General features: G+C 43.8%; 1 protein-coding gene across 2 annotated transcripts in view; it reads right to left on the bottom strand.

The window, feature by feature from the left end:
* AVL9 (AVL9 cell migration associated) overlaps window positions 1-25,999 on the bottom strand; it is a 159,791-nt gene that overhangs the window by 29,672 nt on the left and 104,120 nt on the right. For both annotated transcript variants that reach the window (XM_032235109.1, XM_032235108.1), the window contains 2 exons: window positions 24,963-25,097; window positions 23,869-24,088 (listed from right to left, as the gene is read on the bottom strand). In XM_032235109.1, coding sequence (XP_032091000.1) covers window positions 23,869-24,088; window positions 24,963-25,097 — 355 coding nt within the window. The remainder of the gene's footprint in view (window positions 1-23,868; window positions 24,089-24,962; window positions 25,098-25,999) is intronic.

Below are 25,999 nucleotides of genomic sequence, written 5' to 3'. Positions count from 1 at the left end.
TATATATATAGCCTTCATAGTCAATAAAAGAGTAGGAAAAGCAGTACTGGGATACAATCCCCAAAATGACAGAATGATCTCAGTTTGAATCAAAGGCAAACCATTCAACATCACAGTAGTCCATGTCTATGCTCCAACCACTGGTGCTGAAGAGGATGAACTTGACCGGTTCTATGAACCCCTACAACACCTTCTAGAATTAACACCAAAAAATGATGTCCTTATCATCATGGAGAATTGGAATGCTAAAGTAGGCAGCCAAAAGATAACCAGAATAACAGGCAAGTTAGTTCTTGGAGTACAAAATGAAGCAGGCACAGGCTGGTAGAATTTTGTCAAGAGAATACGATGGTCATAGCAAACACTCTTTTCCAAAAACCAAGAGACGACTCTACACATGGACATCAACAGATGGTCAACACAAAAATCAGATTGACTATGTGCTCTGCAGTCAAAGATGGAGAAGCTCCATACAGTCAGTAAAAACTAAGTAGCTGACTGTGGCTCAGATCATGAGCTTCTCGTTGCAAAATTTAGGCTTAAATTGAAGAAAGTAGGGGAAAGTACTAGACCACTAGGGTATGAACTAAATCATATCTCTGAGGGATATACAGAAGAGGTGACAAATAGATTTAATCTGATAGACAGAGTGCCTGAAGAACTATGGATGGAGGTTTGCAACATTGTACAAGAGGTAGCAACTAAAACTATCCCAAAGAAAAAGAAATGCAAGAAAGCAAAATTATTTCTATTTTTCATGATTGAGAATCCTTTTTGCAAAAGCTTATACGTATCTTAAATAAATATGCTTTTTATTGTTTATGGTCTCCTTGTTCTTCTATGAGATAGAGATTGCTTTTCTCACAACTTGGTGCCTTTGCCGGGAAACAAAATGTCCGTCTGGAGGAGGATCTTCATTGGCTCTGGGGGTACTATCGCTTCATTTTCTCTGCGATGCGGAGGAGATAAAGATGCTTTTCCAGAGAGATTGCTCTTGACTAAATTAGATAGAGGCCTGGACAACAAAAAGCAGTGAAGCCCGAGCTGTGGCCTTAAGCATCAGTGCACTGGATCAGGTGCGTATGAGTCAGGGTTACTTACGGGAACTCTCCCTGGGTGGTCTATTTCTTTTCTTGAACGTTTGACGGTGATGTATGTGTGTTAAATATGCTTGGAGCTTTCCTCTGCAGTTTAGCTAAAGAATTTTAGCTAAAAAGCCAGAGGTTAAGCGGTTGAGTGCTTATACAGAAAGAATAACATTTCAGGAAGGAAGCGTAAACTTTAGAAATAAGTTTGATGTTTGGGTGTAAATATGGAGCCCTGGGTAAAAAAAGTTGTTTTTTAAAGCTCCTAAAAGTAAAAGTGAAATACCCTCTATTCTCCCCTTTTCTCCCGTGGGGCAACTGATAGCTCAGTGGAGGGAAGAATGGCTAAGCCCTTTTACAGCCAAACTAGATAAAGTGACAATGATTAAATACTGTACAAGGGATTGGCCAAGTATATTTTAATAAAGCCAAATTATAGATGGAGTAAATTTGGAGAATCAGACCCTTATTGGATAAATGTTTTAAAAAGGGTGCTGGAGAAAAGGAAATTAGAAGCTCAGCTGTTGTATGTAGAACCATGGTTCCATGTTCAGTGGTTTCATACTTTTCCACTGAGTAGTACTACAATCTTGTACGGGAAGGAGGAAAAAGAGAAAAGATGGGATCGGTTGAAATACACTATGTGTCCACGTCTTCCCCCTTATAATCCAAATCAGCGAAAGGAACAATACTTATACACTCTAATGGGAGATGATGAAGATTAGGAAAGTCAGGGGCTATTGATTTAAGGGTCCCACCAAGAGCCCTTGATAAATTTACATGTGGGGACAGACAAAGAGGATTCTGTATTTTTAATTGATACGGGAGCGACTTGTACATTTATATATAAACTTCCAAATGGCATTAAAGAAATGGGGGCAATATTAAGGATAAGGGGAGTAAAAGGAGAACCATTTAATGTACCATTATTGAAAAATGTAGGTTTAAAAAGTGGGAATTGCAAAATAAATTTGGATGTAATATTAGTACCTGAAGGGATAAATTTGCTGGAAAGAGATGCTTTATCCTTACTAGGATGTGAGCTTAAATTTGCAAACAACTCTTGTAAGATAAATATATAGACTGAGGAACAAGAGAGAAAAATAGAACCCCTAGTTTTGGAGGCACCAGGAAATAGGGGCATTTTGGATATTCCTCCTTTGAAGATAACTTTGAAAGAAGGAGTTGTACCAGTGAAATTGAAGCAATATATAGTACAGGCAGAAATAAAAAGGGAATTGAAGAAGGTAATAGAGACATTATTAAAAGATGGGTTATTAGAACCTGCAATGTCTCAATACAATACACCTATATTACCCGTAAGGAAGCCTATCGGTTCCGTTCTCATAGTTCATGATTTGCGCACCATTAATGATTTGATTGCCAGTCATTATTCTGTAGTGTCAAATCCTTATACTCTTCTAATTTGTATACCACATCATAAATATTTCAGTGTGATAGATTTGAAAGATGCTTTTTGGGCCTGTCCGTTAGCAGAGGAGTCAAGGGATATTTCTGCCTTTGAATGGTCCAACCCGGATAGAAATCGTACTCAGCAATATAGGTGGTATGTTCTACCACAGGGATTTTCAGAAAGCCCAAATTTATTTGGGCAAATGTTAGAGCAGGTGTTGGAAAAGTTTAAACCGCCCAGAGATATACAGTTGTTACAGTATGTAGATGATTTGTTGTTGTCTGTAGAAAAGAAAGTAGAGGTAGAAGACAGTACAAATGAATTGTTGAATTTTTTAGGTAGTCAGGGGTTGAGAGTATCAAAGAAAAAATTGCAGTATGTAGAAACTGGAGTGAAGTATTTGGGACATTTGATAAGTCAGGGGAGTAAGAAAATAAATCTGGAAAGGATAGAAGGGATAGTTACACAACCCTTACCAAAGACTAAGAGGGAAGTTAGAAAGTTGTTAGGATTGGTAGGGTATTGTAGGTTGTGGATATATGGATATACAGATATGGTAAAGTTGTTGGAAGGAGAGACTTGGGATGTTCTTTGGAAGGAAGGTGATGAGGAAAGGTTTGAAGGATTAAAGCAAGCAATGATACAAGCTCCTGTTTTGAGCTTGCCAGATTTAGAAAAGCCTTTCACTTGTTGTAGCAGTGGAGGACGGTATTGCTAAGGGAGCATTAGCTCAAATCTGGGTGGGGAAAAAGAAGCCTGAGGCATTTTTGTCAAAATTGATGGACCCAGTAGTGCGAGGTTGGCCTTTGTGTGCACACTCTGGTTGCCACTGCAATTCTGGTGGAGGAAAGTAGAAAATTGATCTTTGGAGAGGCATTGGTGATGAGCAGTCTGCATCAGGTGATAACAATTCTGATGCAGAAAGGTCATGGATGGATTACTAACTCTAGAAATATGAAGTCATTTTATTATCTCAAGAGAACTTAATCCTTTCCTCTGATAGGAATTTAAATCCAGCTGAATTCCTGTCAGGGGAAAGAAAGGAATGTGATAATATAGAACATAATTGTGTGGAAGCAATTGATTTACAAACTAAAGTATGAGAGGATTTGGAAGATTGTCCTTTAGAGGGCAGTATTAACTTATTTATTGACAGAGCCTCTTGGGTTGAAAATGGAAAAAGAATGAATGGATATGTAGTAGTTAATGGGGACAGAGCTAAGGTTTTAGAAGCAGGATGATTGCTATCTAATTGGTCTGTGCAAACATGTGAAGTGTTTGCTTTTACAAGCTTTATCTGTTAGCAAATGAAGCAGGAAATATTTATACTGATTCTAGGTATGCTTATGGAATTTTGCATACTTTTGAGAAATTTTGGATGGAACGGGGATTGATAACAAGTAAGGGAAAGGAATTAAAACAAGTGAACCTTATCAAAGCTGTATTAAAGGTAGCCAAATATCCAAAAAGGTTAGCTATAATACATATTGAGGCACATAAAAAGGGAACTTCAAAACAAGTCATGGGAAATAGATTGGCCGATGAAACCGCTAAGGAATCAGCACAATTAGGGGAGGAATTAATGATTTTAATTCCTACTTTAGAAAGTGATGTGCAACCTGACTTCACTGACGATGAAAAGAAACAAATGGTTGATGAAGGGGTATAAAACATAAATGGGAAATGGATTACAAAGAAGGGATTATAAATAGTGAACAAACCCATTATGAAAAACATAATAGAGAGAGTGCTTGAGGGAACTCATTGGGGAACACAAGCTTTAATTGATTTTATAAAACAAAAATACATTTGTCGATGTATGTACACTATGGCTATGCAAGTAGTAAGAAAGTGTATACATTGTGTATGGATAAATAAAAAGATTATGCGACAACCAGTAACGGGGAGTAGAGATTTGGCTGTATTGCCTTTTCAGCAAATCCAAGTGGATTACACTGAAATGCCTGCGGTGGGAACTTTGAAATATTTATTGGTAATAGTGGATGGATTTAACTGGATGGGTTGAAGCCTTTCCATATGCAAGGGCAAATGCTCAGATGACGATGAAAATTATATTGGAGCAAATAATACTTAGATATGGATTGGTTGAAACCATTGATAGTGATAAAAGTAAACATTTTATGGCAAAAATGGTGAAACAGATAATGAAGCAATTAGGAATTGATTGGCAATATCATTTATCTTATTGTCCTAATCCATTGGAAAAGTTGAAAGAACCAGATGATAAAAAATACATTAAAAAATTAATGTTGGAATTCCAATTATCTTGGATGAAATGTTTGCCTTTAGCTCTTTTACACATAAGAACCAGTCTGCGGAAAGATGTGGGGATATCACCATATGAGATGATGTTTGGAATGCCTTACACTGGAAATGTGGGAATGCCAAGAATAGAACTTAAAGACGTTTTTCTCAGAAAATATGTACAAGGACTGTCTCAGTGTTTTGCTCATTTAAGGTCTAAAGTAATCCTTAACACAAACTCCTCAGCTCGATTTCCAAATCATTGATTACAAAATCGGTGACTGGTCCTGATAAATTCATTGACGGAGAAGAAATTGCAACCAGTGTGGACCATACTAAGTGCTGTTAACTACTGAGTCAGCTGTGAGAACCAAGGAAAGAGGCTGATGCATTATTCCAGAGTGAAAGGACAGTGTCATCAGATACATCAAATCAACTTAAACTGACTTTTAGAAGACAAACATCAAGTTAATATACTAGTTAATGGAACATTGGGAGTGGGAATTGCTTATTTAGTTAGGGATAATAAACTTATACATCATGCTTTTGATTTTATTGAGGAAGGAAATAATACATTGGTTAAAATCTGTGTTGTGTTATCCAGTGAATATAAGTCCCCAACGACTGGCTGGAGACCTGGATGTTTAAAGATAAGCTTTTGTATATCTATATACTATATACCCTAGATAGGGGGGCTGGTCCACTAGGATAATGAAATTTAGAATGCTAGTGGTGATTGCCTTGTGGGAGATCCTGCAACATATGCAAGTAGGTATGGAACCTTTTGTTGCTTTGCCCAGTTATCCTATAACATGGCATCAACTGTTTCCATACTGAACTTGATCAGGAATATTCACAAGTGTAGACACAGCTAATTGAAACTACAACTGACCCTGCCATCGAATCAGTAGCCGAGCTGGCGGTTGAGTTCCCCAGGCTTATGGTGCTGGGGGATTTCAACCTACTTTCGCTCAGCAAGCACTCTGATGGAGCGCAGGAGTTCATGGCTTCCATGACAGCCATGGGCTTGACCCAAGTAATTCGGGGTCCGACTCACTCAGCGGGGCTCGACCTCGTATTTCTCTCGGAGCAGTGGAGTTGTGATCTTGGTTTGAGGGGTATTGAGATCTTGCCCCCGTCATGGTCGGACCACTGCCTACTGAGGCTTGACTTTCGGAGGCCAATCCCCCACTGTAGGGAGGAGGAACCGATTAGGTGGTTCCACCCCAGGCGCCTTATGGACCCTTTGGGCTTTCAGACGGCGCTTGGTGTTATACTTGATACTCTCGTCCACAGTCCGGCTGAGGCCTTGGTTGCTGCTTGGAACTCGGCGGAGGCAGAGTCTCTTAACCGGATTGCGCCTTTACGGCTTATTCGAGGCAGCGGATCCAGGAGGGCTCCTTGGTTCACTGAGGAACTCCGGGAGATGAAGCGCCAAAAGAGATGCCTGGAGCATCACTGGAGGTCCAGTAAGTCCAAGCACTGTTAAAAGCTTGCATCAGAGCCTACCTTCGGGCAATTCGGACTTCAAAAAATACATACATCGCCGCTCTGATTGCATCTGCTGAGTCGCGCCCAGCCGCCTTGTTCAGGATAACCTGCTCCCTCCTGAAAGGGAGGGATGCTGGCAATCCTTTACAAGGCAGAGCTGAGGAGTTTGTCCAATTTCTCGCGGATAAAGTTGCTCGGCTTTGGACAAACCTGGACACCAATTGCGCAGAGCCAGCCAAGGTACCGGGGGAAGGTCTTCAACGGCACCTTTGGATTGACTTTCAGTTTGTTACTCCTGAGGAAGTGGACAAGGCCATCGGAGCAGTGAGTGCCTCCACGTGTGTACTGGACCCGTGCCCCTCCTGGCTGGTCGCGAACAGCAGGGAGGTGACATGGAGCTGGATCCAGGCGATAGTTACCGCCTCCCTTTGGGAGGGGTTCTTTCCTCCCCCTCTAAAGGCAGCGGTGGTGAGACCCCTCCTGAAGAGGCCGTCTTTGGATCCAGCCATTTTAAATAACTATCGTCCAGTCTCCAACCTCCCCTTTGTTGAGAAGGTTGTTGAGAAAGTGGTGGCCTCTCAGCTCCGGCGGTCCTTGGATGAAACCGATTATCTGGACTCCTTTCAGTCTGGATTCAGGCCTGGCTACAGCATGGAAACTGCTTTGGTCTCAGTGACCGATGATCTCTGGAGAGCCAGAGACGGGGGCCATACCTCCGTCCTAGTGCTCCTTGACCTCTCAGCAGCCTTCGATACCATCGACCATGGTATCCTTCTGAGACGGTTGCGAGAGGTGGGGGTTGGAGGCACCGTTCTTCGGTGGTTCTCCTCCTACCTCTCGGACAGGTTGCAGTCGGTGTTGGTTGGAGGGCAGAGGTCGACCCCTAGGCCCCTTAAGTATGGGGTGCCACAGGGTTCGGTCCTGTCCCCCCTCCTGTTTAACATCTACATGAAGCCGCTGGGTGAGATCATTCGGCGGCACGGGATAAAATATCACCAGTACGCGGACAATACACAGTTGTATCTGTCCGCCCCGTGCCAACTCAGTGAAGCGGTTGACGTTATGTGTCAGTGCCTGGAGGCTGTCAGGGTCTGGATGGGGGTAAACAACCTTGCTCTCAATCCTGACAAGACCAAGTGGCTTGTGTTTTTCCCTCCCAATAATTGGCCATGTATTCCAACTCTCAGGCTGGGGGGTGAAATTATACGCCCCTCAGACAGGGTTCGCAATTTGGGAGTCCTCCTGGATTCACAGCTGACTTTAGATCACCATCTGTCGGCTGTAACCAGGGGTGCATTTGCCCAGGTTTGCCTGGTGCACCAATTGCGTCCCTACCTGAACCGGGAGGCTCTCACAACAGTCACTCACGCCCTTGTGACCTCAAGACTGGACTACTGCAACGCACTCTACATGGGGCAGCCCTTGAAGAGTGTTCGGAGACTTCAGCTTGTCCAGAATGCAGCTGCGCGAGCGATTGTGGGTGCGCCTCGGTACACCCACGTTACACCTATCCTCCGCGAGCTGCACTGGCTGCCTATTGGTCTCCGGATACGCTTCAAGGTGCTAGTCTTCACTTATAAAGCCCTACATGGTATTGGACCTGGGTACTTGAAAGACCGCCTCCTGCCAATTACCTCCCAAAGACCCATTAGATCCCACAGACTAGGCCTCCTCCGAATTCCATCTGCCGGCCAATGCCGGCTGTTGACTACCCGGAGGAGGGCCTTCTCTGTGGCTGCTCCGGCCCTCTGGAACGATCTCCCCGTGGAGATTCGGACCCTCACCACCCTTCAGGCTTTCTGTAAAGCCGTTAAGATCTGGCTATTCCAGCAGGCCTGGGGCTGCTGAGTTCCATCCCCTACTCGAACTGGTGTGCTTGCTGAGACCTTTTAAATTGGTTCTGTATTGTTGTTTGTCTTTGTTTTCTTTCCTTTTGTATTGTTCCCCTCCCTTCCGGTTTTGTTAGCTGCCCTGAGTCCCTCGGGAATAGGGCGGCATACAAGTTGAATAAAATCTCTAAACCTCTAAACCCTCTACCTACCTACCAGTGGTGGGTTTCAATTTTTTAAAAACCTCTTCTGTAGGTGTTGCCTGCTTTGTGGGAGTGGCTTGCTGGCCATGTGACCGAGTGGGAGTGGCTTGCCAGCCATATGACTGAGTGAGAGTGGCCAACTTGTAAAATGTGGTGAAACTCACTTAACAACGCTCTTGCTTAGCAACCAAAATGTTGGCTCAGAAACACTGACATTTGAAGCACGCAAATCTTAAAGCTGTCAAGTTACAAGACCCTTGCACCCCTAACCCTTTAGACAAAAAACCCCCCAGGGGTGTTCAAACTTGACAGCTTTAAGACTTGTGGACTTCAACTCCAAAAATTCCTCCTCTCGCTCTTCACCTTAATGATGTGCAGATGGTCGGGGGGAGGGAGCTGGAACCAGTTCTAAACGGCACTGTAGATTTGTGGAACCTTTTCTATAGAAGAGGTTAGAACTGGCAGGAACCCACCCCCGCTACCTACCTATCTACCTACCTACCTACCTACTCTCTCTACCTATCTACTATATTTCTCTCTCTTTCTATTTACCTACCTACCTACCTACCTACCTACCTACCTACCCTCTCTCCCCCTACCTATCTATTGTATTTCTCTCTCTCTCTCTCTATTTCTCTCTTCTATCCCTCCACCTACCTACCTACACACTCTCTCTCCCTACCTACCTACTATATTTCTCTATTTCTCTCTCTATCCCTTTACCTACCTACTTACCTATTTACTTATCTACCTACCTAACTACCCTCTCTCTCTCTCCCCCTACCTACCTACCTACCGACCTACCTACTGTATTTCTCTTTCTTTCTCTCCCTCTCTATCCCTCTATCTACCTACCTACTTTTTTTAGTTTGCCTCTTCAAAACCTTGGTGCTTCTTATACTCCGGTGCGTCTAATACTCTGAAAAATACGGTATACAAATGTGAAACCTATAAAATGGACTATAACTCCAGTAGAGCTTGCTGTAAATTTTAAAAAGAGTGAGGAGGTATTAAATGTGTATAGAGGGAAAAGATCTACATTAAGTGATGCTTATAATGCAGGATGTAGTGATGAGGTGATAATATTAAATAAAGTACAGGCTCTTAGGCATGACTCTCTGGATAGCAACTCAATATAACCATAGGCAACTTGGACATCTGGCTTGTGTTTTAGCAAAAAGCATAAATGAAACCTCATCTGCAATTGCTGTCAGGTCTGCAGCGGTTCCTTTAAGAATCTTTGGCCCGCCACACTCTCATTAAGGGGGGATTTAGCAAGGGGTAGAATGTGTTGTTTTCAAAATAAAAAAAATCCTTCCTAGAAGCTCAAGATCATCTTTTGTCTCCCAAACCTTTGCACCTGATCGGAAGCAGTTGGGCATAGGTGCTAGCGTGGAAGAAGATTGGACCATGTGATGGACTGTGGGTGTGGGGACAAGATCATGAACTTTTAACTGGGTGAGATTCTGATGTAACTTCCAGAATTGGGATCCCATAGCATGATGCCAACATGCCTGCCTTATTAAATTGGAATTTTAAGCATAGTTTTGCCTTTGACTCTGATTTAATTCTGCATGATATTTGGAACGCTGACATTATCCCAATTCTCTCTTAAGATAAGTTATCAGTATCCCAAGCTGGGAAGCTATCAGGGGGTACTGAATCCCAGTTCTGACCCAACCCTGGGCAGTACGAAAATTCAGTGAAGATGGAGGAAGAAAAACATGCTGCTGAGAAAGCCGAAAATGACGGCTCTCTTATATTGGGCGAGGCTCAATATGTGCCTTCTAAGGAATTAGTAGAAGCTGCAGAGATTAAGGAAGGGGAATACCGATTGGGAGCCCGGCAAAAGGAGCCCTCCCGCAGCCCTTTTCTAATGGGCCTTCCAGACCATTTCCTACGGCTAAATGTGAGTGAAATAAAAACCCTCCCCTCTTCAGAGACCCCTCAGTGGAACCTGGCACCCCCCACATTCTCCTTTCCTCGCAGAGAAATTTCCTTCCAAGTGGAGTGGAGGTATTGGCTCCTTCTATACAGTAACTAATGAATCAACCCACACCCTTGCTGCTGGAGCAGTCACATCAGCACCCCTCCCTCCTATTGGAGTGCAACCAGACCCTTCTCCAATTAGGAGAGGTCAATCCAGCCAGCAGAAAGAGGCCTGGAACACATGCACCTCCCCACAGCTACAAAGGGGTGACTCCGAACCCATGAATCAAGCAAACCAAGGGTGAGCGTTCATCCCGGGTCATGGATAGGCTCAATGTCAATGGACACCTGCCCTCTTCCAGCAGATGGCGCCTTCCCAGATAACTGCTCCTGGTCAAACCCAGAGAATGGGACTGCCACCGGGTCCAGCCCCCCCAGCAATGCCTCCACAGACTTTTGCCCAACCGATGGGTGTGGATCAGCAGAGGGGCTTACTACCCCCAGCAGCAGACCAACAAGCTGCCCCTGTTCAACCATCAGCTCCCCCTCCTCCCACACCCCCACGGTTTCGTGCAACATTTGATGGGACCCCAGACAAGCTGGCTTATTTCCTGAATCGAGTATGGACGTACGTTGATCAAGTGGGGCCACAATACCCATCTGATTGAGAGTTGATCCAAGAAATAGCAGAGGGGATGAATGAAAAGGAGGCTGCGCAGTGGATAGCGGAGCTCCACAAGGAAGCTAGATGATATAAATGGGTTCATCCAACTGATGCGTGCCAGGTTTAGCGATGTGGCCCAAAATGTGGATGCTGAAGACCAGATCCAGGAATTGTGACAGGCTGGTGAAGGAATTAGTTTGGGAGTTCTGGAGAATAGTTGGGAGACTGCGCTATTGGCCAGAAAGACTACATATTCAGTCTACACATTCAAAAAGGCCTTAGATTTCATTTCATTTCATTTATTAAATTTCTATGCCGCCCAATCCTGGAGGACTCCGGGCGGCTTACAGAAATGAAAAAAGATTAAAAAGAATTATTAAAAACAATTGGACACAACAAGGTTAAAAAGGGAAACACAACAAACACCCAATCAGGAGGGCGGTGGACCTCAATCAAGGAGTCAACAGCCCCAAGCCTGCCAGAAAAGCCAGGTTTTAATGGCTTTGCGAAAGGCCATGAGAGTGGGTAGGGCCAGGATCTCAGGGGGCAGCTCATTCCACCGGGCCGGAGCGGCAACAGAGAAGGCCCTACTCCTAGGCGTCGCCAGTTGGCATTGTCCTGCTGATGGCACCTGGAGAAGGCCCATCCTGTGAGATCTTATTGGTCTGAGGGAGGTATGTGGCAGAAGACAGTCTCGCAGATACCCGGGTCCTAGGCCATGTAGGGCTTTAAAGATGATGACCAGCATCTTGAATCGTGTTCGGAGACCAATGGGCAGCCAGTGCAGCTCGCGGAGGATAGGTGTGATATGGGTGTACCTTGGCACACCCAGAATCGCTTGCGCGGCTGCATTCTGGACTAATTGCAGTCTCCGAACACTTTTCAGGGGCAGCCCCAAGTAGAGCGCATTACAGTAATCCAGTCTTGAGATGACGAGGGCATGAGTGACTGTCTGAAGTGCCTCCGGGTCCAAATAGGGCTGCAATTGGTGCACCAGGCGAACCTGGGCAAAGCCCCCCCTGGTCACAGCCGACAGGTGGTGTTCCAAGGTCAGCTGCAAATCCAGGAGGACCCCCAAATTGGGAACCCTCTCTGAGGGGGGCAATTTTTCTCCCCCCAGGGTTAAGGACAGACTGGATGGACTGTCCTTAAGGGGCAATATCCACAGCCATTCGGTCTTGTCAGGATTGAGTGCAAGTTTGTTCTCTCCCATCCAGACTCTAACAGCTTCCAGGCACTGGCACATCACTTCCACCGCTTCACTGTGTTGGCACGGGGCGGACAGATACAACTGAGTATCGTCCGCATAATGGTGGTATTTAATCCCATCCCGGCGGATGATCTCACCCAGTGGCTTCATGTAGATGTTAAATAGGAGGGGGACGGGACTGACCCCTGCGGCACCCCATAATTGAGGGGCCTAGGAGTCGACCTCTGTCCTCCGACCAACACCGACTGTGACCTGTCGGAGAGTTAAGAGGAGAACCACCATAAGATGGTGCCTCCCACTCCCACCTCTTCCAGCCGTCGCAGAAGGATACCATGGTCGATGGTAACGAAGGCCGCTGAGAGGTCAAGGAGCACAAGGACAGAGGAATGTCCTCTGTCCCTGGCCCACCAGAGATCATCTGTCAGTGCGACCAAAGCGGTTTCGGTGGAGTAGCCAGGCCTGAAACCAGACTGAAAAGGGTCTAGATAATCTGCTTCATCCAAGGTCCGTCAGAGTTGGAGGGCCACCACCTTCTGAACAACCTTCCCTAAGAAGGGGAGGTTGGAGACTGGGCGATAGTTTTTAAAAATAGCTCCAGAGAGGGCTTCTTGAGGAGGGGTCTCACCACCGCCTCCTTAAGAGGCAGTGGAAAGGATCCCTCCATCAAGGAGGCGTTCGTAATTCTCTGGAGCCAGCCTCGTGTTACCTCCCTGCTGGTCGAGACCAGCCAGGAGGGGTACGGATCCAGTAAACAGGTGGAGGCTCCCATGGCCTTGTCCACTTCATCAGGGGTGACAAGCTGGAACTCATTCCAGAAAGTCTGAACAAGACCCTCCCTCGGCATCTCGGCTGGTTCTGTCCAAATGGAGTCCAGGTCTGTCTGAATCTGAGCGATTTTGCCCGACAGAAACCGAACAAAGTCCTCAGCTCGACCCTGCAAGGCATCCCCCATTTCCCCCCCCCCCCCATTCAGGAGGGAACGGGTTATCCTAAACAGGGTGGCTTGGCGAGATTCTGTGGACGCAATAAGAGCGGAAAAATACTCAAATTTTGCCGCCCGTATCGCCACAAGATAAGTCCTAATAAAGTCTCTTAGTGTTCGGTCGGATTCGGAGTTACTAGCCCTCCAGCGTCGCTCTAGGCGTCTCTTTTGGCGCTTCATCTCCCGGAGTTCCTCAGTAAACCAAGGCCGCCCTCCTGGATCCACTGCTGCGGAGAGGCCGCAAAGGCGCAATCCGATCCAGGGCCCCAATCGCCGCTATGTTCCAAGCGGCGACCAGGGACTCTGCCGGATTGTGGGCAAGAGAGTCAGGTATCTCCCCAAGCTCCTTCTGAAAACCCAACGGGTCATCAGGTGTCTGGGGTGGAACCACTTAATCGGTTCCACCTCCCTGGGGTGGGGGAGTAGCTTCCAAAAATCAAGCCTCAACAGGAAGTGATCCGACCATGACGAGGGTGAGATGTCTATATCCCTTTACTCAAGATCACGTCTCCACTGCCCCGAGAGAAACACTAGGTCAAGCTTGTGTCCCACTCTTTGAGTTGGACCCTGGATTACTTGGGTCAAGTCCATGGCTGTCATGGAAGCCATGAACTCCTGGGCTCTATCAGAGCGTTTGCCTAAGGATGGCAGATTAAAGTCCCCCAGTACTAACAGTCTGGGGAACTCAATCGCCAACCCGGCTACTGACTCCAGGAGCGCAGGCAGGGCTGTTGTGACGCAGCTAGGAGGTAGGTACGGCAACAACAAGCCCACTTGAACCCCTAGGTCCAACTTCACAAGAAGGGACTCACACCCAACAATCTCTGGAGCAGAGCTCCTGCGAGGTGCTAAAGATTCCCGGATAATAATTGCCACTCCCCCACCCCTTTCTCTGGTGTGGTGGTTGATGGAGCACCTGAAACCCTTCTGGGCACATTTCGGAGAGGGGGACTCCTCCCTCATGGCCCAGCCAGGTCTCAGTAATACATGCCAGGTCTGCCCCCTCATCAAATATTAAGTCCCGGACGAGAGGAGCTTTCTGGATCACAGACCTGGCATTTAGCAACAGCAACCTGAGACCAGGGCCCTGGCTTCTCCTTCCACCTGGTCCTTGAGTTGAGCTTACAGGGCCGGAAAGAGGGATCGCTGTGAGGTAGCAAGTCCTCCTTCCCCGGTTATGGCTAGCCCTGTAGCCCCTGTCGTATCTGCCTCTCCCCCACATGACCGGAATACTCCGGCCCGCCCCCATCCCAGAAAGCCCTTCCCCCCCTCCCATGGCCCTCGCTCCGCCCGGCAGGACGCATCTATCACTTATTCTAGGATGAGGGGTAGGCCTGGGCCCCCCTACCACTTCTGCTTGTGCACTCAGTGGGGGAGGCACCAGGCCACACCCTCAATCTTCTTAGATGCACTCTCAATCACTATCTCATACATACCCCACTAAAAATCCATTAAAACATATAAAAATACAATAGTATAGTAAAAAATAGTTAAAATTATGTGGGTTCATTCAACCAGCAATCACCCCATACACTCTCCATATACAAACATTGTGCAGATCTTAACAGAATGTACCACTCAAGTGGGATAGTGCAGAAATCGTAGTCGGGAACCAATGATAGTAAACAAGGAGGGAGAGTTCCACAGTCCCTCTCTCTCTTGTAGGTCTAGAGATGCAAGGAAAAAAAAAGTGGGGGGGCAAAGGCCAGAGTCCGAAGTGGCTGGAGTGGTTATCGGGGGCGGGTAAGATGCCTGTTGAAATCGATGATAAGTTCACAGTCTTGAAAGAAGCTTGTGCTGTAAGGGGGATCCCAGAACGTCTCCAAGATTGGTATACCACTGCAATCATACTAGACCATGAGATTAACACCTATCAAAAGCCTGGTACTGGAACCCCTGCCAAAAAATCTTTGGGCCAACGTACGCAGAGGCAGTCAGCTGAAAGGCCTCCACCAATCCCTTGTGGAGCCTTTATAAAGTGTTACTGATGCGGTCAGATGGGGCACAGAGCAACAGAATGCCTGGCTCCAGCTCCTGTTCCACAACAGCACCAACCACCTGCCAGTGCAATGAAGAAAAAACCCAAGAAGCCACCAGAAAAGAGCCGTTTACTACAGCAGCCAATGAAGACAGAGAGCCCTGCTACTGGAGATGCCCCTAGGACCTCGGAGGATGAAAATGCCGAAGACGACCCAATGGTGAGTGCACCTATTCCCTTCTTTACCATAAAATCCAACTCCAAGTGCCCAGAACGGGGGTAGAAGAGGAAGTTGGGGCGATCATAGACACTGGCTGCACCAGATGCTTAATCAGCATGTCAATAGTGGAGCAGCTAGGTATATGCACAAGACTCCTAAACCACCCTATTTGGTTCGAGCAAGTAGATGGAACCCTAATTGGGAGTGCTCCAGCCACAAAGATCACTGAATTAGTAAAATTGAAGATAGGCCGCCACTATGAGTTCCTCAGATTCATTGTAGCTCCCAAAATGCAGGAGTCAATTATCTTGGGACTTGCATGGTTGGACAAGTGAGCACCTACTATCAAGTGGGGGGACGGTGTTAGAAAATTGATCATTGATTTTGGGCCGTTACCAACTGTGGAGCCTAAAGGCCACCCAGGAACAATTAGAACCAACAGCCCAAACCACCCGGAATCTGCAGCCCCCGCAGCAGACACCAAACCTCCGGGGAATCCAACGAGTACCAAAGGTCTACTGGGACTTGGCGGGGGTGTTCAGTGAGGAACACGAAAACTACCTTCCACCTCACTGCCCCACAGATTGTGCGATAGACTTCAAACCAGGGGTAGCCTTACCAAAACCAAAAATGTACTCTATGACTCCTAACGAGATGACTGAATTGAGGAAGTACATCGACACCAATTTAAAAAAGGGTTTTATTGAACCAGCAAAGTCGAAGGTAGCGGCCTCTGTGCTCTTCAGAGAAAACAAAGATGGCAGAGTTTGCCTCTGTGTAGATCTGCGAGCCTTGAATGCAGTATGCGAAAAAAACACCTATCCCCTCCCCCTCATGAAGAATATGTTGAATCACTTGGCTAAAGGCAAAATCTTCACCAAGCTGGACTTGAGAGAGACATTACCGCATACGAATTCAAAAAGGGCATGAGTGGAAAACCACATTTAACACTCCCCTGGGAAGCTTCCAGAACAAAGTCATGTCTTTTGGACTAGAAGGAGCACCAACAGTCTTCATGCAGTACATAAATGAGGTGCTACATGACCACCTGTACCGTGGAGTACTCATTTATTTGGATGACATCTTGATTTTCTCTGAGACCTTAGAAGAACATGTGAAACTGGTGCGTCAAGTTCTTAAAAAACTTCTAGCTGCCAAGCTGTACGCAAAATTGTCAAAGTGTGAGTTCCACAAGATCCCGCTAGATTACCTGGGGTATCGTATCTCGAATGAAGGAGTAGAAGTGGATCCAAGAAAAGTAAAAGCGGTGTTGGATTGGAAACCTTCAAGAACTCGCAAACAACTACAAAGCTTTCTTGGATTTGCGAATTTTTATAGGCAGTTCATCCTGACTTTTCCTGAAATTGCCCTACCATTAACTGAGCTACTAAAGATGGGTCCTTCCCCAACAAAGTCAAAAGCAAACCAACCACTAAGGTGGACAATGGACTGTCAAAAAGCCTCTGAGAAATTAAAATGGCTCTTTGCCCAAGAGCCCATCTTGCAGCATCCCGACCCAGAATGACCATTTATAATCCAGACGGATGCCAGTGATGTAGCAATAGCCGCAGTAATACTGCAAACAAGTAAAGAAGGCGACCTCTTGCCTTGCGCTTATATCTCCAAGAAACTCACCCCTCCTGAAAGAAGGTGGCCCATTTGGGAGAAAGAGGCATTCGCGATCAGGTGGAGCATGATCACCTGGAGACATCTCCTAGAGGCGGGGGGGCATACCATTCGAGGTTTGGACTGATCATAAAAACCTCGCTCTTTTAGCCCATCGGAGGTTATCCCCTAAGCAAGTTCACTAGGCACAATACTTCCAAAGGTTCAAATTTGAAATTAAACAGCAGGAAAGAACTTGTTAGCAGATGCTCTGTTGAGAAAACCGCAATATGACTGTAAGAAGGAAGAAGTCGTCCATCCCATATCTCCCTCTCACCAAAAAGCAGCTCAAGTCACCACTCACAGCCAAGATAGGCCGATGACCGAGCTGAAAGCAGCTCTCCAGACGGACCCGTTGTTCAACAACAACAAGGACATCTTAACGGTGAATGATGGCTTAGCCTGGAAGGGGTCCAAGCTGTATGTTCCTGCAGGGATGAGGCTGCAAGTGCTACAGCAGAGTCATGATGCGAAACTAGGAAGCGACTTCGGATTCCTAAAAACGCTCCACCTCACCAGGCGTCAATTTTGGTGGCCAAAGATGAAATTGGAGGTGGAAGATTATGTCAAAAGCTGTGCTACTTGTGCCACAATGAAGACCCATCTGAGAAAGCCCCCTGGACTACTACAACGAGTGGCCAGCCCCAGCTGACCATGGGAAGAGATCGCCATGGATTTCATCGTCGAGCTTCTAGACAGCGGTGGTAATAGAGTAATCTGGACAGTTATTGATTTGTTTTCCAAGCAAGCGCATTTCATCGCTTGCTCAGGGTTGCCATCCACGAAGAAATTATCGAAAATGTTTGTGAAACACATTTATTGCCTGCACGGGGTGCCAAAAAGGGTCATTTCAGATCGAGGAGTTCAGTTCATCGCCAAGTTCTGGAGAGAGTTCCTCAGATCAATTTGGTCCACACAGGGACTCAGCTCAGCATTTCATCCCAGCACAAATGGTGCAGCGGAGAGGGCCAATGTGATGGTGGAACAATACCTCCAGTGTTATGTGGACTATCAGCAAGACAACTGGTCAGACTTACTACCCTTCGCTGAAGTGGCATACAACAATGCGGTCCACAGCAGTACCGGTTTAACTCTATTCCAGATTACTAGTGGCATGGAGTTCGTTCCCATGCCTGAGCTGCCTAAAGAACCTCCCTCCTCCATGTCTCTGAATGAATGGATGGACATACTAAAGAAGGGATGGGAAAATACGAAGAAGGCTCTAACTGATGTGGCAGAAGCAAGCTCATAAACATTGTTTCCTAACCCCACTTTAGGGTAGGAGACAAAGTTTTCGTATCAACGAAGTACATAAGATTGAGGATGCCTAGTAAGAAATTGGGCCCAAAATTCCTAGGACCTTTCCCAATAGAAAAAATAATTAACCCAGTTACAGTTAGACTCAGCCTTCCCAGAATTCTAGGGAAAATTTACCCAGTATTCCATTGTAGCTTGTTAAAACCTGTAAGGGGATCTAGCATAAGGCCGTCTACCCAAGCTCCCCTCCTCCTGTAGTGGTAGAAGGAGAAACACATTATGAAGTGAAAAAAATCTTAGATTCCAGGATGTATAGAGGTCGCTTACAATATTTGGTGCATTGGAAAAGGTACCCCTTGTTTGAAGCTACATGGGTAAAAAGTTGGGGTTTAAAAGCAGATAAATTAGTGAAACAATTCCATGAGAAGCTCCCTGATAAGCCAAAGGCTCTCCCTGGGGGAAGAAGGGGTGGTTAGATATATATAGTAACCTTTCTTTAATTTTCTTTTCCAGAAACTGTTTCTCTTTTGAAGAGAGGCCGCATGTCAGGCCTACAGCAGTTCCTTTAAGAATCTTTGGCCTGCCACATTCTCATTAAGGGGGGGGTAGCAAGGGGTAGAATGTGTTGTTTTTAAAATAAAAAATTCCTTCCTAGAAGCTCAAGGTCATCTTTTGTCTCCCAAACCTTTGCACCTGATCGGAAGCAGTTGGGCGTAGGTCCTAGCGTGGAAGAAGATTGGACCATGTGATGGACTGTGGGTGTGGGGACAAGATCATTAACTTTTAACTGGGTGGGATTCTGATGTAACTTCCAGAATTGGGATCCCATAGCATGATGCCAACATGCCTGCCTTATTAAATTGGAACTTTAAGCATAGTTTTGCCTTTGATTCTGATTTAATTCTGCATGATATTTAGAACGCTGACATTTGCTGCTTTAGCTGACCAAATGGGAGAAATTAGAAAATCTTTTTTGCGAAAGCATGTTGCCATTGACTATATTCTATTAAGAATGGGACATGGTTGTGAGGAATGTGAAGGTATGTGTTGCTTTGACATTAATGATCGCTCACAATTTATTGAGTCCAAAATACAAGCTTTCCATAATGTAACTACAAATTTAACAAATGTAACTGAAAGTACAGCCTTTAAGGGAATATGAGATCTGTTAATTTCTTGGATGCCTAGTTTTGCTTGGCTAAAGGACATGTTTGTCGGGATCATAATTACAGTTGTATGCTTTATCACCTGTATTTGTATCAGGTGTGCTCCTATATGCTGTAAGTTCTGTTTTCAGGGGACTAAATGTAAGAAGGAAAGCCATGGAAAACAACTGAGTAGGCAGGAAGTGTATATTATATTAAAAGATATACATGATGATTTACATGAATAAGTTTCTCAAAAAGGAAAGGCAGAATTGAGAGAAATAAGGTTATTTTTGTAAAAGAGAAGAACCTGAGCAACTCTATTTTACACTTGACATAATACAAGTGGCAGCAGCACTTTTGTAACACATTCAGTTAAGACTTTATATAGAGGGTACAATTAGGAGAATGCCAGAGCTATGAGGTTAATTGAGGAAAAGCAGGCTGGGTCAAACTGGGGCCTAACAGGAAATTGCTGGAGTCAGTTTCAAGATGCTGACATAGGGGGATTGATTGTCTTGTTATATTCTTATTATTTTCTAATATGGTGGGAAACGATTGGGGGATTTTCCGCTGAGGGGATTTTTGGGCTGGAAATTGTTTGACTAATTGCCAAAATATTGTGTAACACATATTGTATAATACGACCTTGGGTAACATGGACAAGTAAGGAAGTGGACTATCATCCTGAAATTGTATTTAAACCCTGTATCCAAATCTGTCAGACATTCGTTTTCTATCTTTCATGATTGAGAATTCTTATGCAAAAGCTTATACAATTGCATCTTAAATAAATATGCTTTTTATTTTTTATGGTCTCCTTGGTCTTCTATGAGATACAGATTGCTTTTCTCACAGTACCAAAAGACAAAAAGATATGATGCTGGAAGATAAGCCCCTCAGGTCAGAAGGTGTCCAATATGCTACTGGGGAAGAGCACAGGGCTAGTACTAGTAGTGCCAGAAAGAATGAAGCGGCTAGATGAAAGCCGAAAGGACACTCAGCTATGGCTATATATGGTGGTGAAAGGAAAATCTGATGCTATAAAGATCTATAATCCATAGGAACCTGGAAAATAAAATCCATGGATCAAGGCAATTGGACATGGTCAAACAAGAGATGACCAGACTGAACATTGACATCTTAGGAATCAGCACACTAAAATGGACAGGAAGGGTGAATCCATTAATATACCTGATGGATGACCATCAGGTATACTACTGCAGGCAAGAAACCCTCAGAAGAAATGAAGTAGCCTTCATAGTCAATAAAAGAGTAGGAAAAGCAGTACTCGGATACAATCCCCAAAATGACAGAATGATCTCAGTTTGAATCCAAGGCAAACTATTCAACATCACAGTAGTCCAAGTCTATGCTCCAACCACTGGTGCTGAAGAGGACGAGGTTAACTGGTTCTATGAACCCTTACAACACCTAGAATTAATATGAAAAAGTGATGTCCTTATCATCATGGGGGATTGGAATGCTAAAATAGGAAGCCAAAAGATAACCAGAATAACTGGCAAGTTAGGTCTTGGAGTACAAAATGAAGCAGGCACAGGCTGGTAGAATTTTGTCAAGAGAATACGATGGTCATAGCAAACACTCTTTTCCAAAAACCCAAGATACGACTCTACACATGGACATCAACAGATGGTCAACATAGAAATCAGATTGACTATGTGCTCTGCAGCCAAAGATGGAGAAGCTCCATACAGTCAGTAAAAACAAGACCAGTAGCTGACTGTGGCTCAGATCATGAACTTCTCGTTGCAAAATTTAGGCTTAAATTGAAGAAAGTAGGGAAAAGCACTAGGCCACTCAGGTATGAACTAAATCATATCTCTGATGGATATACAGAAGAGGTGACAAATAGATTTAATTAGATCTGATAGAGTGCCTGAAGAACTATGGACAGAGGTTTGTAACATTGTACAAGAAGTAGCAACTAAAACCATCCCAAAGAAAAAGAAATGCAAGAAAGCAAAATGACTTTCTGTGGAAGCTTTGCAAATAGCTGAGGAAAGAAGTGAAGCAAAAGGCAAGGAAGAAAGAGAAGGATACACCCAATTGAATGCCAGAGAATAGCTAGAAGAAATAAGAATGCCTTCTTAAATTAATAGTGTAAAGAAATAGAAGAAAACAATAGAATAGGACGGACCAGAGATCTCTTCATGAAAATTGGAGATATGAAGGGAATGTTTCATGCAAAGATGGGCATGATAAAGGACCAAAATGGCAGGGACTTAACAGAGGCAGAAGAGATTAAGAAGAGGTGGCAAAATTACACAGAAGAACTATACAAGAACAAACCTAACGTCTCTGATAACCATAATGGGGTGGTTGCTGACCTAGAGCCAAACATCCTGGAATGTGAAGTCAAATGAGCCTTAGGAAGTCTGAGCAACAACAAAGCAAGTGGAGGTGACAGTATTCTAGTTGAGCTATTCAAAACCTTGAAAGACAATGCAGTCAATTTGCCAGCAAATTTAAAAACTCAACAGTAGCCACAGGATTGGAAAAAGTCAGTTTACATTCCAATTCCAAAGAATGGCAATACCAAAGAATGTTCAAACTACCGCACCATTGCACTCATTTCACATGCCAGCAAAGTTATGCTCAAAATCCTACAATCTAGGGTCCAGCAGTATGTGGACCGAGTACTAACAGAAGTAAGGCAGGGTTTCGAAGAGGCAAAGGAACTAGAGATCATATTGCCAACATACGCTGGATCATGGAAAAAGCTAGGAAGTTCCAGAAAAACATCTATTGTATTTTTCGGAATATAAGACGCACCCTTTTCCCTCAAAAAAGAGGCTGAAAATCTGGGTGTGTCATACACTGAATACAGCATTTTTTGCCTCCTGAAACCCCGCCCCCTTCACCAAAATCGCTGTGCATAGTGTTTAGGATGCTTTCAGAGTGCTCCTGGGGGCTGGGGAGGGCAAAAATGAGCGAAATTTTTTTTTTGCTCAATTATGCCCCCCAGCCCCCAGGAGCATTCTATAAGCCTCCTAAAGGCTATACATGCCCTTTTTTTTTTTGACAAAAACAGGCATGTTTTCATGAAAAACTGGCTGTTTTGGGGAGTGCAGAATGCAAAAACTTTTTTTAAAAAAATTTGCCTCTTCAAAATCTTGGTGCATCTTATACTCTGGTGTGTCTTATACTCCGGTGCGTCTTATACTCTGGTGCGTCTTATACTCCGAAAAATGTGGGTACTTCTGCTTCATTGACTAAAGCCTTTGATTATGTGAATCATAACAAATTGTGGCAAGTTATTAAAGAGATGGGAGTATATTGTTGCCCTGCCTATTTAACTTTTATGCAGAGCACATCATGAGAAAGACGGGACTAGATTAATCACAAATTGAAATTAAGATTGCTGGGAGAAATATCAACAACCTCAGATATGCAGATGATACCACACTAATGGCAGAAAGTGAAGCGGAACTAAAGAGCCCCTTGATGCAGGTAAAAGAGGAAAGTGCAAAAGTTGGCTTGAAACTCAACTTAAGAAAACTAAGATCATAGCCCCCGTCCCTCTCAATTCCTGGCAAAAAGATGAGGAAGAAATGGAGGTAGGGGCAGATTTTATTTTCCTGGGCTCCAAGATCACTGCAGATGGGGACTACAGCCAAGAAATTAAAAGACACTTGCTCTTGGGGAGGAAAGCTATGGCAAATCTAGACAGCATACTAAAAAGCAGAGACATTACCCTGCCAACAAAAGTGCATATAGTCAAGGCTATGGTTTTCCCAGCTGCAATGGCTGTGAAAGTTGGAGCATAAGGAAGGCTGAGCGCCAAAGAATTGAGACCTTTGGTGCTGGAGAAGACTCCTGCAAGTCCCTTGAACTGCAAGGCTATCAAACCAGTTAGTCCTAGAGGAGATCAACCTTGACTGTTCTTTAGAAGGCCAATTCCTGAAGATGAAACTCAAATACTTTGGCTACCTAATGAAAAGGTGGAGAAGAGCCTAATGCTGAAAAAGTTTGAGGGGATGACAGAGAATGAGGTGGCTGGATGGAGTCACTGAAGCAGTCAGTATGAGCTTCAATGGACTCCAGGGGATGGTAAGGAAGGCCTGGAGGAACATTGTCCATGGGGTCGCGAGGGGTCAGACATGATTTTGCGACTAACAATAACAAAATCTAGATTAATCCAGTGAAGCCAAAAATATGACGATTAGATTGCAAGGGCAGTTAAGATGAACTTGTGCAGAAGTATTATGTCTTGTATTAGCAAAACACCATGCCACTCATAGTTGCCCCATCAATTTAGTTTCTGAAAACTCATTTTCACAATACAAAATCCATTCAATTTTTTGGATGGCAACTGATAGACTAATTAGTCATGGGAATGTATAAGTAATAAATATTTTTAATAGGAAAATGTCTTTCAATCAATAATTAAGCTGGCCATATCCTACTCTGGATTTTTTTGACTCTCCCTTCCTAGATTCTCCTAGACAACTTCAAAGTATTTTGTAAGATTGTTTAAATTTACAGATCAAAATATTCCAGAACTTACCTGGCTGTACTGTAGCAGCAAGTAGGGCATGGAGATATGTCCCAAACTGGGCTCGAATCCATTCATCCCCTCCTTCCCATCCAGTGCCATCCAGGAAGACATCATCCCTATTTTCTGTTACATGCTTCACTAAGAAATCTGTAAATCTCAGATCAGCTGTTGTAGGATTTAAGACTTTTCTAAGATCTGGATCATGGACTTGGACAAGAGCTTCCTCAATCTGATTGAGAACAATTCAAAGTGAAAAAACTTTGGGGTAGAGATGATGATTGAAACAATTAACACAAATTGTCATCATAAACATAGGTAAGTTATTTCCATCTTACCAAAAGCTATACTGTAATTAATATCTAGTGCTATATTATTGGACAAAAATACATACATAAATAATGTAAATGATTATCTTGGCTTCTGGGTTTAACAGCGTGTGCAATCATTTGTATTTATTTATTCTAGCTTCTAAAAGTAAGCAAGCCTTCTTTTTCATGTTTTATGGAAAGATTTCAGAATGCATCAAAAATTCATTGTAGTCCGAGCAATCTGATTCTCCTGTGCTCACATCCAATTCTATCAAACGAAGAAGTGGAAAGCTGGTAGTAATATAAAAGCTCTCCAAAAAATAGTGACTATCAAGAGATTTAACTATTCAATGATTTACAAGAATTTATGAAAGCTTACTTTAAGAAACATTACACAGGCTTGTAATGTATCAACTAACTCCTAATACAATCTTTTAAAAAAAGATATTTGATTAGAAAGGTTCATAAGTTTAATTTTGGCATTTCAACTGTGACTAAATACAGTCTTGAAAATATTTTTTAAACATGTTCATTATCTATTATTGATAAATTTATCTACAAAGATAATCTTATCTATGCATGTATGCATGCATGCAAAACATACACACTTAAACACACACATAAGGAAGTGTATCACTTGTCTGCCATGCGATTATAAAAATGACATCTCTTTCCAAAATCTTAATTTTTTAAAATAAAAATCTAAGAAACTTTTAATTAGAACCTTGTAATACATAAGCTGTCTTGCTCCATGAAGTAATTATTATAAGAAATTATAAAGGAAAGGACACACACCTCTACAATAGCATCACTTAGATGTTTCTGCTGACGGAAGAGGATATTGGTGGCTCCTGCAACAAAACCGCGGATTGTTACATCAGAGAGAAGGTGGTGCTGTTGCAGTGCCATGTATGGCAAGCAAAGGTATCCCTAAAATAAAGAAAAATATTAATCCTGGATGAAATTATAATTTAGAAAGAAGGATTGTAGGAACAATTTTAATGTACAATATAAAAGCAATGATTATAATTTACATTTGCCACTCTGGAATTTTTGTTTTAAAGAAACACAATAGATAATTGTTTCATTGAATTAACCTATTGTCTTCACTAGGAAGTCCAAGCAGCATAAAAGGGCTGGGGAGGGAAGATGATTTAGAAAAAATTGCCCTTTCCAATGTTGCTGAAAGGTATAATTTAGATGATACTGAATAGATATGACTTGAACTTATATTTACTGAGACTCTTTGCTTACACAGGTGGATGGCGTATCCTGGAAATGATGTGATCGTATGGATCTTTTAATGGTTTATAGCATCATCAACCTTCATACCTTTCTACCTTATCTGGGAGAATGATGATGAAGTTATGGGACAGTGTTTACATTGGTTCTCTTAGGCCATGTTCAAATGGTCAACATTGACCTTTGGAATTCTACATGGTTTTCCCTATTCTTCATGTTGCTGAATATCTCCATGAAAACATCAGGGAAGTTTATCCAGAGTTCTGAAGTGAAGGTCTATCAATTGTTGATGACAATCAGCTCTATTGTTAAATATGATGCAGCCCAAAAGCAATCAATATCTCTGAATATGGTGAAGTTCAATAATGGGCTAGATGAAGGAAATAAGTTGAAATGAAATCCAGAAAAGATAGGTGCTCTATGATACATAAATAACTGGACTCCAAAATAGAAACTTAGCTTATTTTTTGATGAAGTTATACTTGCTCCAAATCACAGGCTTACTGTCTGGGGGATTCTCTTGATATTCAGATGGCAGTGTATTTGCACAATTAGTGTACCAGCTGCTTATCCTAGGTTCCCAAGCCTAA

The sequence above is a fragment of the Thamnophis elegans genome, chromosome Z, assembly GCF_009769535.1.
Source record: "Thamnophis elegans isolate rThaEle1 chromosome Z, rThaEle1.pri, whole genome shotgun sequence".
Taxonomy (NCBI): domain Eukaryota; kingdom Metazoa; phylum Chordata; class Lepidosauria; order Squamata; family Colubridae; genus Thamnophis; species Thamnophis elegans.
Note: the sequence above shows the minus strand (reverse complement) of the source record. Positions and strands in the feature narration are given on the sequence as shown.